The sequence below is a fragment of the Anas platyrhynchos genome, chromosome 4 (genome assembly GCF_047663525.1).
Source record: "Anas platyrhynchos isolate ZD024472 breed Pekin duck chromosome 4, IASCAAS_PekinDuck_T2T, whole genome shotgun sequence".
Classification (NCBI taxonomy): domain Eukaryota; kingdom Metazoa; phylum Chordata; class Aves; order Anseriformes; family Anatidae; genus Anas; species Anas platyrhynchos.
The window spans coordinates 19214472-19230302 of NC_092590.1; the positions used below are offsets into that span (position 1 = coordinate 19214472).

At 44.5% G+C, this 15831-nt stretch overlaps 1 protein-coding gene across 4 annotated transcripts in view; it reads left to right on the plus strand.

The window, feature by feature from the left end:
• The window catches only part of FRAS1 (Fraser extracellular matrix complex subunit 1), a 149685-nt gene that overhangs the window by 81865 nt on the left and 51989 nt on the right, over positions 1–15831 (plus strand). For all 4 annotated transcript variants that reach the window (XM_072037126.1, XM_072037125.1, XM_072037124.1 and 1 more), the window contains exons 20-27: positions 4801–4953; positions 7595–7741; positions 11154–11300; positions 12756–12896; positions 13122–13262; positions 13828–13968; positions 14260–14530; positions 15737–15821. In XM_072037126.1, coding sequence (XP_071893227.1) covers positions 4801–4953; positions 7595–7741; positions 11154–11300; positions 12756–12896; positions 13122–13262; positions 13828–13968; positions 14260–14530; positions 15737–15821 — 1226 coding nt within the window. The remainder of the gene's footprint in view (positions 1–4800; positions 4954–7594; positions 7742–11153; positions 11301–12755; positions 12897–13121; positions 13263–13827; positions 13969–14259; positions 14531–15736; positions 15822–15831) is intronic.

Sequence of the window (15831 nt, forward strand, 5' to 3'; positions counted from 1 at the left end):
GGGTCTGTGCCCCCGAAACAGTATTTAAGGCTTTGCAGGTGCAATATGGTAAGAGTGTAAGGAGGTACCATTCTCCCTCCCAGCTCTGATTTGAGTCTTGCTCCGTGACTCCCCCATGTCACTCCTGCCTTGACAAGGCCACCACATATTCTCACTTGGTCTTTGTAACATGTGGACCCTTAATGTCCATGTGGTCTTGCAGGTAGATGCAGTGGTGCTTCTTTAGCTAACTGAAGTTTTAAAAATGCTTGTAGAGGAGCACAGTTATTTGTTGCCTTAAAAAAAACGACAAAGTTGTGCTTTGGTCTTGGATCTGCAGTCCTAGGTGCGTTGCTCTTTGTGCCAAATTTGTGTCTGATGTTTAAGCAAAAGATATGTTGCCAGTTCTGCTACAAATAAAGAGCTGCACATCCAGGTTGTTAAATTTCACTTGTTCTCCTCATTCAGCACTGATTGAAATGCTAAATTTGCCCTTGCAAGTTATTAATTACCAGCTAAAGAGCAGCTGTCCCATAAAAGAAAACATTAAAACCCATGACACTTGCATAATATATAATTTGCATCAGACTCTAACAAAGCTGTTCTCTTTGCTTCCCAAAGCAGTATTTTTTTTTACTATTATCTTCCCATTTCTGTCTAATTCCTGACCCTCCAGGCAGAACTGTGGCACGACGTACAGGGACTGCTGTGCATTACAGCCACTTGTCATACTTTATGGACGTGCAGGGGAAAATCTTTCATAGAGGATGAAGAAAACTAACTGTCACTTGAAACCATTGCCTGTGAATTACTGTCATTATTGTACGTGTTACCTAAGCGAGGACTGGAATATTTGCCTCATTAATAGGAGCAGAACCTTGTTTTCAGCAGTTTACCAAATAAACATTTCAAATGTAAGCAGAGGAAAGACAAAATGGCCTCAAGTTTCAAAGGATCAGTGAGTTTCCAAGCTCTGTTTGGAGCACACTGAATTTGTGTTAATTTTCTTTAAGAATGCTCAATTCATAAATTTTATTTCATAGCTGAAGTGGTTGTATAGAAATATGTTTGTGTCTTTTGTGGTCCCCTACTGAGTCTCAGGGCTTTTGTGTTTTGTGTTTTCCTGCTTTGAACACGCTCTTTGATTTCTCTCCCTCTCTCAGCTGCTTATCCAAGACAGATTGAGCTTCTGGGAATGTTGCAGTCACCAATCTAAAAAATAACACCATTGCTAAAGCTGTTGGCCCACTCATAAAACCCCGCAGTTACTTTTCCGATTTGAATAAGTTATGTGCCTGTCTTGGGGCTTCCTCATCAGTCTTCAGGCTTCCTCATCGATCTTTCCCTGACTTGGTGTGAGGACAGTTAGAAGAAGGCAGCAGGACTGTGCCGAGGCCAAAGCGAGGAGCTCACAGCCAGGGCTGCGAGCTGTCAGACTCCTGCGCAGCTCACATGGAACCAGATGAAAGGGCTCCCTGCAAGAATTAGCGCAGAGGGCAGCTGGTGTGAAATGCAAGTCAAAACACCCACTGATACAGCATCTTCCGAGCTCCTAGCTTAACTTCTGAATGCACCTTCCTTGCCATGCAGCTCCCAGTTGCTTTGCTCAGCTCCTCAGGCCCTTATTGCTTAGGTTGGGCACAGTTGTGAAAATGTACAAAGATCAGCCAAAGAGCTCGCTCAGGGGGGGTGCCTGTAACAAGCCTTCCTGCCTTGCTCTTAAAATTCCAGAAAGGACACACTGACAACAAGAAATACTCTCAGCTACTTGTAAAATTAATGAGCTGTACGCTGAGAGAGGCATTGATGTCATCACAAAGAGCTGCAGGTTCTCTGAGCAAAGCAAGAGGGAAATGAGGAGCTTAGCTCCATTTAGTCGCTGGCATGCAACCTCCCATAGAAATTTGCAGCTGAGCTGGCAGTTGAGGGAAATGGAAGATCGTTTCCCTGCTCGGGTCTGGGTCTGTTTGTGCCAGGCACCTTTCAGCTGGATTTCCCCACGTGATGCTGCCTAAAGCAGCTCCCACCCCTCTCAGAAGACGCAGGCTGCTCCCTGCAGACCTGGTGGCACTTCAGGAGTTCTTGCTTGTGGCAGGGAGTTCCCACCACCCTGTGACAAAGCCCTCTTCAGGTCTTCGATGGGAGAGGCAAACCCTTCCACAAACCAAGCCAAACCCCTGGTCACTGCTGAGTGTCCTTCTGGACCAACTGTGCTGATTGGCTTCCTGGATTTACTCTGAGGTGCCAGAAAACATTTGCGTGCTGACCCTCCTGTAAGTGACCTGGTGTTTGAGGTGCTGATTTATGGCAGTGCTGAACCTTATACCTTCCCTTCGAGTATAATACTAAACCTGCATCAGAGATTTTTTTTTTTTTCTGAAGAGCCCTTAAGAGGGGAGGCATATTTAAACAATACAAGTGGTTGATTGCTTAGCAAATTAGGGAACTGAGAGGTAGAAATGTCTCTGCTTTCCTTTACGAGCGTTCAGAAACACTTCAGAGATCACTTTTTTCTCCTTGAATGCTTTGGCTGTGTGTTTACAGGCAAGGGAACAGTACATAACAGACACTTTTCCATCTGGGAGGAGGACAGCGTTTAGGTTGTTTGGTTTGTTTGCATGCTGAGAGAAAGCTAAAGAGGATGTGGAAATAGAGCATCTCTGGAAATTGAAACCTGTGTAACTGTGTTACACTTCACATTGAATGTTGCTTGATAAGAAGATCACTGATAGCTAAAGCCTCTGGGAGCCCAAAGCACTCGGACAACCTGCCTGTAACTGAGCGGGACTGAGGGTGAGCAAGGAGAAAGCAGAATCAGCACAAACACATACGGTCTCATGCAAGGTGTTATTGAGAAGCATAAAGAAAACACTCTGCTTCTTTTCATCTTCATTTCTAAGGGAGCCTGCTGTGAAAAATTTAAATAATCTTTTCCAAAGCAAAGGACTTCACTCCTTCCTTTGCTCTGTCACTGGTTCTCCAGTGTCCCCCAATTCACCACGAGCGTCAGGTTTTTTTTGTTGGCGGTGTTTTTTTCTTCGGTGTTTTGTGCTCTTTCATCTCCAGGCTTACAGAGGAACAGGAGAGTAATGAGGATGGTTTCTCATAAAACAGTAGCTGAGAAAAAGATCTCTTTCAACGTGCAGGAGCAAGCAGAGGCCATGAAGAGAAAACTGTGCTTCAGCAGCACCTAGTTTTGTAGACACACAGTTTTTTAAGCATAAGTTTGGGAGAGTCTAGTTATTTACAGTAGATGCGGGTTCTTTGGGCACCCTAAGATTTTCCTGTCTCATTTTTATTCCCTGTGTCTGGAACCTGTTTGACCGTGCACGGGTGTCTCTTGTTCTCGATCCCTGACAAACTGTTGCAGAGTTGAGGTACGTATCACACCCAGCCAAAGCTCTCTAACAGAGAGCAGCGCTTCCAGCAAGAGCTGAAGCTAGAGGGGTGTGATTCTTACCACTGCCCTGCCGGGGGTGGATTGAGAGTTTAAGGGTCACTGGCATATTCTTTCTTCCCATCTACCTTGACCTCCCCTCTGGCTCTCCCTTCCCAGCTACAAAATCGGGAGTGCGGGGCAGAGGACAGAGGGGCTGTACACCCTGTGCAAGGTCAGGAGGAAAGAGGCAGCTGCTTTAAGGGGCTTGAATCCTGCTTGCACTCAGGATTGCGTTCAGTTCCGTGCTGCACCTCTGCTTTCCCACCGGTGCTTGGTGAGAGTTGTGTGTGTAATGTATGGGAAGAAATTGGGCTAGGCTTAGCTTCCAGTTGCAATTAGACACTTGCAGGTATGCAGGCAGCAGTCTCCAAGACTCCCATGTGAGCCTGTCTTCAGCTTGTAAAATTGGATTGCCCGACAATCTGTAGTGCTGCTGTCACAGGAGACAAAAGGCAGAAAGCTGAACCTGCAGCAGAAAGCTGACTGGAGGCCAGGTACTCGACTCAAGCCTCGTTATTACATTTCTTTCAAGACAATTGTCATTTCCTTTATAATTTTCTGAATTACTATGATGAGGATTAATTTGGCCTCCAGGTTACCTTACACTGCCCCATTGTGCGCACAGAAGGCCTGTTGTAAAACCTTTTGAAGCGCCCAAGTTCAGGCAGAGGTCAGGAGACACAGGTTTGTGCGCTGCTGAGGGAAAAAGAAGAAAAGGGAAAGGTTTTGAGGAGTTCTCATGCAAATTCTAAATGCTGCTCTTGGCTTGGCTTGGAGGCCTGTGGTGACCTCCTCAGGGTGTGGGAGATATACCTTGTTTGTGGGAGAAATGTCTCGTGTGTGTGGGAAAGGCTGAATGGGATGAACTGTGGGAGAAGGCCGTGCAGCTGTGCAGGTCGTGCTTTTCCTTCTTGGAGGGTGGGAGCAGGCAAAGTTGGTTAAAGAAGAATGTGTTGGTAGGAACACCTAAAATTGGAGAAAGGTTTGGGAGAAGCAAAGGGCTTTAATCTGGCTTTGTGCAAAGCTTTTCAAGCTCATCTAATGGGATGGAGGGTACTTGAATGGGACAGGAGAGATGCAGAGAATGTGTTTGCTGTGGGAAAATGGAAACGTTGTGCTGCTCAGGAAGAGCACAAGGTGGGGATGAGGGCAGGAGGAGCGGAGAGCTCCTTGAATGTGCTGATTTCTGCTCACCCCTCTTGCAAACATCTGGGAGTGCAGCATTTAGCATCTGAGCCCTGCCTTTGAGCACCAGTTAACAGTAAGGGGCTCTGAAAACGAAGACCCCAATATCTTCATTGAGTTCTCATTGATGTTTCCCCGTAGCAGCTCTGCTTTGTCCAGCTGTGCTGACGTTTTCCCTTATTCCCTGCTTCCTTCAGACTGCCATCCTTTGTGCCGTCAGTGCGTGGCCAACCTGTGGGACACCGGCAGCATCTGTGTGAGGTGCCAGAACGCCCGGCACTTGCTCCTGCGGGACCACTGCCTTCCTGACTGCCCGGGGGGATACTACGCCGAGAGCGGTGCCTGCAAAAGTGAGTAGCCCCTCCAGACACCTCCAGCAGCAGCGAGGTGGCAGGGATCCTCGCGAGATGTGCCATGAAATGCCTCCTCTGCACTAGGGGAGCTTGGTCCAGCCAGCAGGCAGGACACCACGTGTGGAGCTGGGGGTTTCCTTCAAGTTTTCAGTGTGATTTACGTGAGGCAGGTGGTGCCCTGCTGTCCTGAGCACACACTGAGGCTAGTGGGTCCTAGCCCACTATTATATGGTTAGTAACTGTAACGAGTACCAGGCAGCAGTACGTTTGTGAGGAGGAGGTGAAGGTGAGTTTTTCTCTCAGGGAAATTCCACCTCTCAAAGGCAGTGGCACAGAAACAGGGTGACAGGACACTAGGGCCTTCCTGAGCTGCCTGAGGTAGCTGCTGTGAAGAGATGGGCTACCTAGCCATAATCAGGGGTAACTTCAGAGATTTTTCACGTGTCTGTCACCAAGTCTCCAATTTGTGTGGTACCAGCATTGGTACGGGATACTGACACTTGAAAATACTTTGTGGATGTGTGCTGCAAAGGACCACGCAAATCTACCAAAAAGAAAAAAAATGTAATGGTTGAAAGGTGAACATGCCTAGCAGCCTCTGACACAGAAAGCCAGTCTCGTTCAGCCTCCTAGCCTGGCATGGCAGATGAAACATCTCAGCTGTGTGGGTGAAGCTGCACTGATAGCACATTTTGTTCTCCAGCCTCCTGTGTCTTCACCTTATCCCTGCATTTCCTCCAGATTTTGTTGTTGTTTGTGCTCTCATGTTCCAGGCTTTGAGCTGCTTTACATTTTTTGGACTCTTAGAAGGAAGTAGGCTGCTTTTCTTGTTACATGGCCAACAGAGACATGTTAAAGCGTCACACACTGAGCAAAGAGTATTGCAGTTTATTTTAAGAGAAGAAAATCAAACAAGAAATTCTGCACATTAGAATTAAGATGTAGATGCCAAGCTTATTCCCTCTGCAGGAAGTGGCATTTCCTAATCCAGTCTAACTATTCATGATTAATGTTTTGATGCTCCTGTCAAGCGCACTGGGAGCTGTGTGTTTATTTATTTGGTTTTTGACAAATGAAATTTCAGAGAGGTATGAAATATACTCGGTATCATTTAATGGGGAAAAACCCCTGAGAGACATATTTTGCCTTCCTGGAAATTTACGTCCAGGGATAGCATTTCTTCCCTTTGGTAGAAAGGTTTTATTTAAAAGAAGTTTTGCATTATTCCAACTGTGTCGAAGCTCATATTGCAGGTTGTGCTAGCATTTAAGATCTCCATCATGGTGTGAATCTGATTTTTTTGTCAGCTCTCACTTGTGATTAATGTTTCCTGATAGCTCTAATGATGGCATTGATCTTTAGGTAAAGGTCTATGAAGAAATGAAACAGATTAATACATGTAATTTTGTGCATGTGTAACCCTTCTGAGAAATTGGTGGGATTTGTTGGCCTCCTCCACTATGGTATTTTAAGTCTCTTCAGTCAGACTGAGAAGCAGAAGTGGGACAAGAAGGGAAGAGAAGGAAACAAGAGAACAAGTGTGACATAAAATCTCTTTGAAAATGCAGGGAAGGAGAAAAGTAGTAATGTACTTCCATACCCGAGACAGTCAGTGGATTTGCTGGCTGTGGAGCAGAAGGATCATGTAAGGCTGAGTGTCTGGGCAGTAAAGCAAGAGGTGAAAGCTTGGTGTGTTGTAATGATGCACAGAGGGATGGCTGGTTCTAGCCTCACATACAAAATGATGGCATCCTTGCTGTGACCTTGAAGTGATGATCAATAAGTCTGTGCAAATGCCCTCTCAATGTTCAGTAATATTGAAAAAGTAAATCAAATGATAGGAGCTAGCATGAAGGGAAGGAAGAGCTAGAATTCATTCTGCTGCTGCCTGTAGCTGCTGCGTGCTGCAAGCAGTTCTGCCCATCCCAAAATAGAAGGGCAGGAAGGCTGAGTGCAGGGATTGGATGACTTCTGTGCCGTGAACAACCATGTAGACCACAGCACTTCAACCTGGGAAACTGGAGACCTTAGGAGGAGAGAATATGATAGAAGCCTACAAAGTTGTTAGTGAAATGGAGAAGGATTGCATGGAAATGAGCTGTTCTTGCTCTGTCGGTGTCGCTGCTTGGAATTGGCAGTGGCTGTGCAACTCCTGCTGAAGGATGGATATAAATCCTCAGGGAGCTGTCGGAAAAGTACTTTTGGTTTCTGGGGGAGGATTCTAAACAGACAAAATACATTAGGCTCAGGAGGATCTGACCTGAAAGTAGTTGAGAAAAAGCATGAGCAGGGCGTACTGACACGTGCTTGCCCTGTTCCTGCTGTTCTCTGATAGGCAAGACTTAGCCAGATATTGTGGGGTTGTTCTGAAAGGGAAGGGAAGACTGAAAAAAAGAGGAATGGGTAAAACGAGAAAGAACTTGAGAGGAGAAAGCTAGTGTATATGGCTAAGAACAAAAATAAATAATTTAAGCCAACTTTCACAAGCTAGTTGTGATGTTTGTGGTTCTGCTCCTGAGCACTGAGCACCAGCAGGGGCTTAGGCCTCAGAAGGGGCATTTGGCCCTCAGTGTTTTGAAACTTGCTCAGAGATCTGCCTTTCACTGAACAGAAACGTTTGCTCTTGCTGTCCCTGCAGGGTGTCACCCCTCGTGTAAAACCTGCAGAGGCGGGGGCCCTTTTTCCTGCTCTTCCTGCAACGCCAGCCTGGTTCTGTCCCACACCAACATGTGTGTTCCTGCCTGTTCCCCAGGATACTACAGGGATGAGAGCCACACCTGCAAACGTGAGTGCCTCTCTTCAACTCCTTTCCACAGTGTGTTCACTGACATGTCTTTGCTTGCTCCTTCGGTTACTGTTCCTATTGCCAGGAAAAGATTGCAAGTGCCTAAAAATGAGATGTGAGTTGACAAAAGAGATTCGCTGCCTTGCAAACAGAGCCTACAGCATGGTTTAAATTTGAACATCAGTTGCCGTTTTGTTACTGACTTCAAAGACAGGGTCCTGCAGTAAAAAGCTCCAGGAGAGCTCATGCAGGCTTCCTTGGTAAGCTTTCTAGCAGGTACACAGAGAAGTGGCCAGGCATGCTGGTGGATTATGGGCTTTGTGAAAACTTGGCAAGGTTAGACCGCTTCTAATCAATTCCTACTAAGGCAACCCCCTCCTCACTGCCCTGTCTGCCAGTACCTGCCTTGGGAGCTGTGTTACAGCCTTAGCATTTATGCCCCATTTCCCCACCCGTGAAGCCTTAGCAGAAACAAGGTACAGCTTTGTAGGCAATCCCCAGCTGACTTAGTTGAGCCGTGACGTTTGTACCTCCTGATGATCTGATGCAACTGATCTGATGTTAAGTCCAGTAATATTCTATTCTACTCATGCTGTCCCTTGTGAATCTCTCAGGGCCCCTCTCTCTTTTTATTATTCTGTGCTTACTCTAGCCTTGACATCAGTTGAGTTATTCCTCACATAACTATTGGCTTGATGTTCCAAAATGCCAGATTACATGGCCCACAGACATTTAAAAAAAATAGTTTAAAACCCCCACTTGAATTGACCCCCTATAATACACAAACCAAGATGAGTGAGTGCTTAAGTGGTTTGTTTGCTCTGAACCCGAACACTCAGATCTGTTAAGTCCTCTATCACCTTGATTTAAATTATCCTGATTTATGGTAGAATAACTCTGTTTGCACTGCAATGAGCGTAGGTATCAGTGTCATCCTATCTAGACCCAATTTCTTTACTGATGAGGCCATGTAGCAGGAAGCTGATAAGGTTGTCAGTTTTACCTGCCTTTTGTTGAAATATCTGCTCCTCCTGAATCTATGATTTCCATCTTATCAGCAGGAATAGAGATGCCTTGCATAAGTTCAAAGAAATAGCTGGAAGAGTTTGTACCATTCTTCAGTTGACAGAAAAAAAGGCTATTCAGTAATCATAATAATTCTTTTAAAAATGAAAGGAATAAAAAAGAGGAATAAAAACAGGAATGATGGGATTCTCACAGTCTGTCCTTTCCTAATGAAAACTTACCTACTGCTGGCGGCCCCTCACTTTGGACACCTTGGTAGAAGTGGAACGTTCCTGAGGCCTGCGCCTTTCCTGAATTTGGTTCAGTCGCTCAAATGCAAATAGATTTTTGCAAGCAAAGTCAGCTACAATGAGACATTTCTAATCTCTTCACTTACAAAGGGCTTTTTAAGAAGTGTAAGTAATCCCTGTGGCGGGAAACTCAAGGCACAGTGTGTTGGTGCACTGGATTTTTTTCATTCCAAGTGTCACTTGTGCCTTTTCAAGTGCAGTGCTGCTGATAAGCCGTGTAGATACCAACTATCCCAGGCTGCTGCAAAACTAACACTTAGAGGTGAAGAAAACTGTTTAATCAGAGGTTGGCAGTTAGGCAGGGAAAAATTGGTCTCTCTTCAAAGTTTATTTTAGTCGCATTGCACTTTTGAGGAACTCGGGTTTGGAATGAAGTTGAGAGAAATGCTGAATGCATGCATGTGCTCTCTGACATGCTCTTAAGCCCAGTGACATACTGCCCAAAGAACAGTGCAAAGCTTAGCAAGTTCTTCATGGCTTTAGAAATGCAGATACAAAATAATTCTGATACAACCAACAGGCAGAATTACATTCAAATGTACTTTTGCTTACAAGGCATGCTTCCTTGGAAGGCCAGATTTTTAATAGATTTTGACCTCGCGTGGAATGTTTTGCTGTACTTTTAATAGTTGGCTTTTCATAGCACTTCACAAATAATTATTATTCCATGTATTGTTCGTAAATTAAGTGAAATGGCACTGGCACCAGAGCACCTGAAAATAGCTGCTGGATTCTTTAGATAAACATTTTGTTGGAAATTCATTTGCACCTTGACAAAATAGAGACCTTTTGTGACATTTTTGAGATGAGATGGAACAAGCAATTATTTTGAAGGATGTTGGATCTCGTTTCGATGAGAGCAATATGGATATTTTCACATATGCTTCTGTATCTTGAATTTTTGTGGCTGTAAAAATCCACCTTGATTGAAAAGGAAATGAAAATGGATTTTCACAAGTAGCAATATGGTATTTGACACCTGAACTGTAATTGCCCTAAATCCTATGAGAGGGTATTTTTCTTCTTGGCATTAAGAAATGATCACCTAAGCTTTTTTCTTTAGTTCAGACAGTTGGGGCTGTGTTTTCAGAGCTTTTTTCAGATTTATCTTAAGTGCAGAACTGAGCTTTGGCAAAGATCCTGACTCCATATGTGTTTAGGGACACTCGTGGGTAGTTGGTTGGGAACCTAAGAGTGCCTTTTGCATAAGCTGTCTTTGCATTGTACTTGCTAAGAGGAAGTTACGGTTCTTTGTGTAAAGCAGGCATGTGAACCTCCATGAGTTTTCTGCATCTTATTTTTGCAAAGTTTGATCTTAACCAGAATCCAAGAGGGCTTTCTGTGTATGGGCCCAGGGGTAGGAAATATTTGTCAGTCTTTATGAGTCCATTGCTGTTAAACCTTCTGCTGTAAATTAGCTAGGAGCTGTGATATCAGCGTTGAGTGCACTTGGCTGTTAGTACAACCTCCTGAGAAGTTTGTACCCTGGACATCAAAGAGGTGAGCTAAAGTACTCTGAACCTCTGGCCTTTGATCCTGGATTCAGTAAATCCCTGAATTATTTTTTCCTGTTGTCTTCATTTACAACCTAGAACTCCCAAATCTTAAACTGTTCAAATAAAAAGTAGGAAGCAGTAAGTGAAATTACATAGGTTTTTGGTCCCACCCTGGCTTACTAACTAACTCTAGGAACCTATTATGGTCTCTAAATTTGTGCATTTATGAGTTAAGTCTGGAATTATGTGAAACACAAGGGTACTGAAAGAGACTAAGTAAAACAGTTACAGGGAAAGCTCTTATTTAGGGATTTGAATTCAAGGGCATTGTTTTACCCTGACCTTCCCAGAGGAGAGAACGAAACAGTGCGAGGTTCTGTGAGGGGACGTACCATTTTTTTTCAAATAGAAGGGGGCTTTTTGCATTGTGAAGGCTGTGGGCAGGAACATAAGAAAAAACTCCAGGTTTTTCGGTCTCCACAGGTGTCTTTCAAAGAGGACCTTGAGTAGAGAGGCTACAGGATAGTATCATTTTTACTTGCACAGTTGGCTGGTGCATCAGTAATTACAGTTATTTTCTTTGCCTTTGTCTTTCCACAGCTTGCAATCGCCAGTGCCTGAGCTGTGAGTCAGCTGCAGGCTGTACGTCTTGCCGGGATCCAGCTAAGGTCCTGTTATTTGGAGAATGCCAGTATGAGAGCTGTGCTCAGCAGTATTATCTGGATTTTTCCACCAAGACTTGCAGAGGTGAAAAACACATTGCTGGCTTAAAGAAAAAAAAATCGCAAGTAGCTTGACCAATAATCCGTTATATTGCAGCACAATCTGTACAGGTAGCCTGCTTTAAAATGTGTGTATGGGAGGGGAGATGCTCAGTGAGGTTTTTCCAGTTTTCCTCTTTTTCAGCAGTCATCTGTCACATACTTCAGCCTTTCAGTGAAAAACAAGATTATTGCAAATCCTTCCCTTGTAAACGATTTAGTAAGTGAGCCAGCAAACTTCTCAAAGGTCAGGTCTTGGAATTCATTTAGTCATGGGTCAGCTGAATAACGAGTGAGCTTGCTGCTCTAAATCTTTTTTAGAGTGCTTACAGGGCCTTGTGTGCTTACCTGCTTCTCTCTGTCTTATTAAATACTGCATCACTGGCTGACTGCAGAAACAAGACTTTGGAGTGATTTAAAAGACACATAGCATGACAGATCTCCCAAACTTCCAAGGAGAGTGTTCCATAATGGGAATAAGTGAGGATAACGTGGCTTTATTGCGTGCCACCACCACTGCGTGAAGATATAACACGAACAGCAGCTCAGTGTCCATTTCTAACTGGCTCTGTCAACACCTGAATGTGCCCTAACTAAGTGGTGCTACTCCCTTCAGCACTGCAGTTCTTCAGAGGGGTGACATTGCCTCGTGTTGAGCAGGTTGGAATGAGGCAGGAAGCTTGTGCTGGCTTTGCCTTGGACATGCTACATTGGCTCACCTCGTAGTGTCTTTGTTCCCAGCTCTTCTTCCTGTCTCTGTCTGTCTTGTCGGCTAGATGTGTCTGTCATTAATTACTGATATGAGCCCCCTGACTGCCACCAGGGTACAAACAGCAGTGCTGGCAGCCTGAGCAGTCTTTTAGCACAGCTGCATGGCTGGGACTCTGCTTAAGACCAAAGGGAGCAAGGGCATCTTAGGGCAGATCTCATCCCAGCTGGATCTGCTGTGTTTCTGCTTTCCAGTGGGGCATTTGGACTGTGAGGGACAACAATTGCATTTTCCTTTGGTCAGAGTCATTTGAAAGGATGAGGCTGATGAAGCAGGGTGGATAATTATGAGCAACAAACTTGTTGGCAGAGGAGGAGCATGGATACTTAAAGGATAAAGTTGGACTTTATCCTTCATGGGCAAGAAAACCATGCCAGTGGTAGCAGGTCTGAATGCTGAGCAAGATGCTAAGCCTGCTCAAATGTGACATAGTTAGAACATGTCAGGTCCAAGAAGGGAAAAAAAAATTCACATCTTGTGTTGTAGTAAGACAGTACTAATCATGTTTTTTGTTGTTTTTTTTTAAGGCATCTCTGTAACAGTTTTTACTTTGCTCTCTGCTCCTAGGACTTACATTCCCACAGCTCACAGATCCCACTGTGCTAAGCTCTTGTACAGGGTGAGCTGTTCACCTCGGAGAGAGCTGCCCTACCTGGACTTTTTTTCTTCCAGAGTGTGACTGGAGCTGCAATGCCTGTAAAGGCCCCCGGAGGACCGACTGCCTGCAGTGTATGGAGGGTTACGTTCTCCATGAAGGAGCTTGTGTGGAACAGTGCCCTGCAGCTTTCTACAAGGAATCAGACACATGTCAGAGTGAGTTCATCTTGTGTGGTACCTCTAATCACTTCTACCAGTGATTCCCTGCCTGTCTCCAGCTTGTGCACATCTTGCATTCAGAAAACACGCTACAGCAGCAGGTCTCGTTGCCCTCCAGCACACACACACACAAAAGAGCTTGGGGTTCTTGGGGTGTTACAGCACCGTGCAGGAAGCCAGAGGAAGTGGTGTTGAGCTCAACTCTTTACGTGTGACTTTTAGGGTGTGATCAACACTGCCTTCAGTGTCACCAACCAAACGAGTGCAGCCTTTGTGAAGCCCCCTTTTTCCTCTTGGATGCTCAGTGCGTTCACAGGTGTGGGAAGGGATACCACGCAGACCAGGCACAGCGAAAATGCACAGGTAAGCAAAGTGAGCGTGATGTGGTGGAGAGGGATCAGGGTTGCTGTCTACACTGATATTGCTATGCAAGGCACTTTGATGACGTGTTAAACTCACTGTTGAGGTAGTGCATGCAACTTGAGAATTAAATAACAGACTCCATCTGCATTTACACATGTCTAATTCAGGAGAACGAGATTCAATGTAAACACACTGTACATAAAAAATCAGTATTAAAAACACATTGTTAAAAATGTTTCAGTTGTATTTGTGGGTTAAAAAGCTGTGTAGGACTTCAATTTGTATTTGAAAGTGTTTTTTTCGAAGAGGTACAACAGTTACTTGAAAGCTTCCACTTGGAAGATTGTGTCAGGTTCTCTGTATGAAAAACACTGGTCAAATTAGAAAGGAATTTCTTAACAGCTCTTTTATCTGAACTGTTTGCCTTCTCTGTTTGATTTTGTCAAGTAGGTAAGACAGGAATAGCATTGGTGTTTCCATCCTGACCTGAGGGACAGCTCTGCACACCAGTAGCTGCTTTGTTTTTGCAGTGTCTGAATGGAGTTGTGCTTTCCCTCCAATGCAGCTTGTCCTCCTGGTTGCTTGGACTGTGAAAGTGATGGCCTGTGCCACCTCTGTGACAGCACCACCTTTCTGAAGAACAAGATCTGTGTTCCTGCCTGTGGTCAGGGATTCTTTGGCAACAGATGGACAAGAGAGTGTGAAGGTGAGTGTCTGTCCTGAGAAAGCAACTAAGCTGGCAGGCTTCCAGCAGATTTTGAGGCCAGAAGTAGTGTTCATTGAGTGGCACATTTGGAGCTCAGTTTTGTGCAGTTTTGTGTTGGCTGTTGAAAGTTGGCAGCTAGTTTTTCTCCAACATGTTCTTTCATAAAACGTGCATGTACGTGGTTTTCTAAGTTTTTTTTCACTTAAAGCATTCATTCAGTAAAACTTTTACCTTCTCTCTTTTTTTTTGTTCTGTTTTGTTTTATTTGTTTGTTTTTGTTGTTTTTTTTAGCTAGCAGGCATCCCTCAAACTTTCATCTGAACAGTACCCTCACAGTAGGGATTGGTGGGGTAAAACCCCTAGACCTCTCCTTACTGGGCGTGCGTGATCTGGACGGTGATGCAGGAGAGCTGTTGTTGCATATCGACAGCACTCCTTCCAACGGCCGGCTAGTGAGGGTGGTGAACGGGAAAGAAGTGCAGCTGAGCAAAGGCGACCACTTCAGCTTCAAGGATGTGCAGGAGAATAGAGTCCGCTTTGTGCACAGCAAAGAGAAATCCAGGTGACTGCATTGATGCTTTTTTCTTAGCTCTTGTCTGAAGAAAATTTACATATCTTGAGAACAGGGAATCCTTTGGCCCTTGGAAACATTCTTACAGTGAAGCATGCTTCTCACTGCTACTAAACAAATTATCATTGTGTTTTGGCGATATTGTGCCATACTGTAAATGGTGTAAAACCTTTGTTCGTGGTATAAGAGATCACTGTGATCCATCTGCCAAACCTCCTGCACTCTGGGGGTGCAGGAGTCTGTCTGATTTTTAGCATACTCTGATGTGTATTTAAAACTGGTATGTTATGCTGGCTCTTACAACAATTTCTCTCAGGAAGATGCTCAAATGATGTCACCACTGACCATGCTCTGCAGCATACACTGCATTTATCCATTAAAACTTTGCTTGCAACATGAGCCCTGTTAGTGTTCAGGGACAATTAGCAGTGATTAGCGTCTGGCAATGCTCACATTGCAAGCATGTTGCAAGGAGGCAGATTTCTCCTGCTGCCAGGCAGTGAGCCAGTCATCCTGCCAAATTTCACACTTGATTTACATCACCATAAAGCCTTGGCCCAGACTGATACCAGTGGAGTTGCTTGAAATTTCTGCCTGTATATATCAGGGTGTTCTGTGATCCGCTGTTTACAGTAAGATTCTTGGGGTGTCCTTCCCATGCCAAGGGTTAGCTCGTGTTCACCAGCCTTTAAGGCAGCAGCATGAGTTTCTGCATCACACTTTGTTTTTCTGCCTGGTAGTCACAATGAAACATCAAGTTCTTGTCGTGAGAAATGTAGCTACTTGATGTACAAGGCTGTGGGGTGGCACTATTGAAGAGTAAATAGGAAGCAAAAATGCTGAAGAGTGGGAGCTTCTGTCTCAGAGCCAGATAAGTGACATTTTTCTTCAGCAGGGAATAGCTGACATTTAGAATCAGTACTTAATCTTGGAAGCACCATCCTACGTGGGTAACATTAGTTAATGGGAAATGAGGGGATATTATTACATAGTTAAAGGTATTTATTACATGCTGTGACTATTGTGACTCTTCAGGAAAAAGTCCTATAAAAACATAATTGCAAAAACTTGAGCTAAAGTATCTGTTGCTAGGTTAATCATTTTTACTGAATATGTAATATTTATACCATTATTGAGGCCTGCGAGATCACTTCATTTATATTATCCTGTATTTTGGCTTTCTGGGGACTTGTTTAGGAAAGGACAATTTTCCTTGAAGGTCAGCAACCAACAGTTCTTCTCCCATCCCTTGGTGGTCAACGTTCAAGCATTTTCAACACAGGTAATGTAAC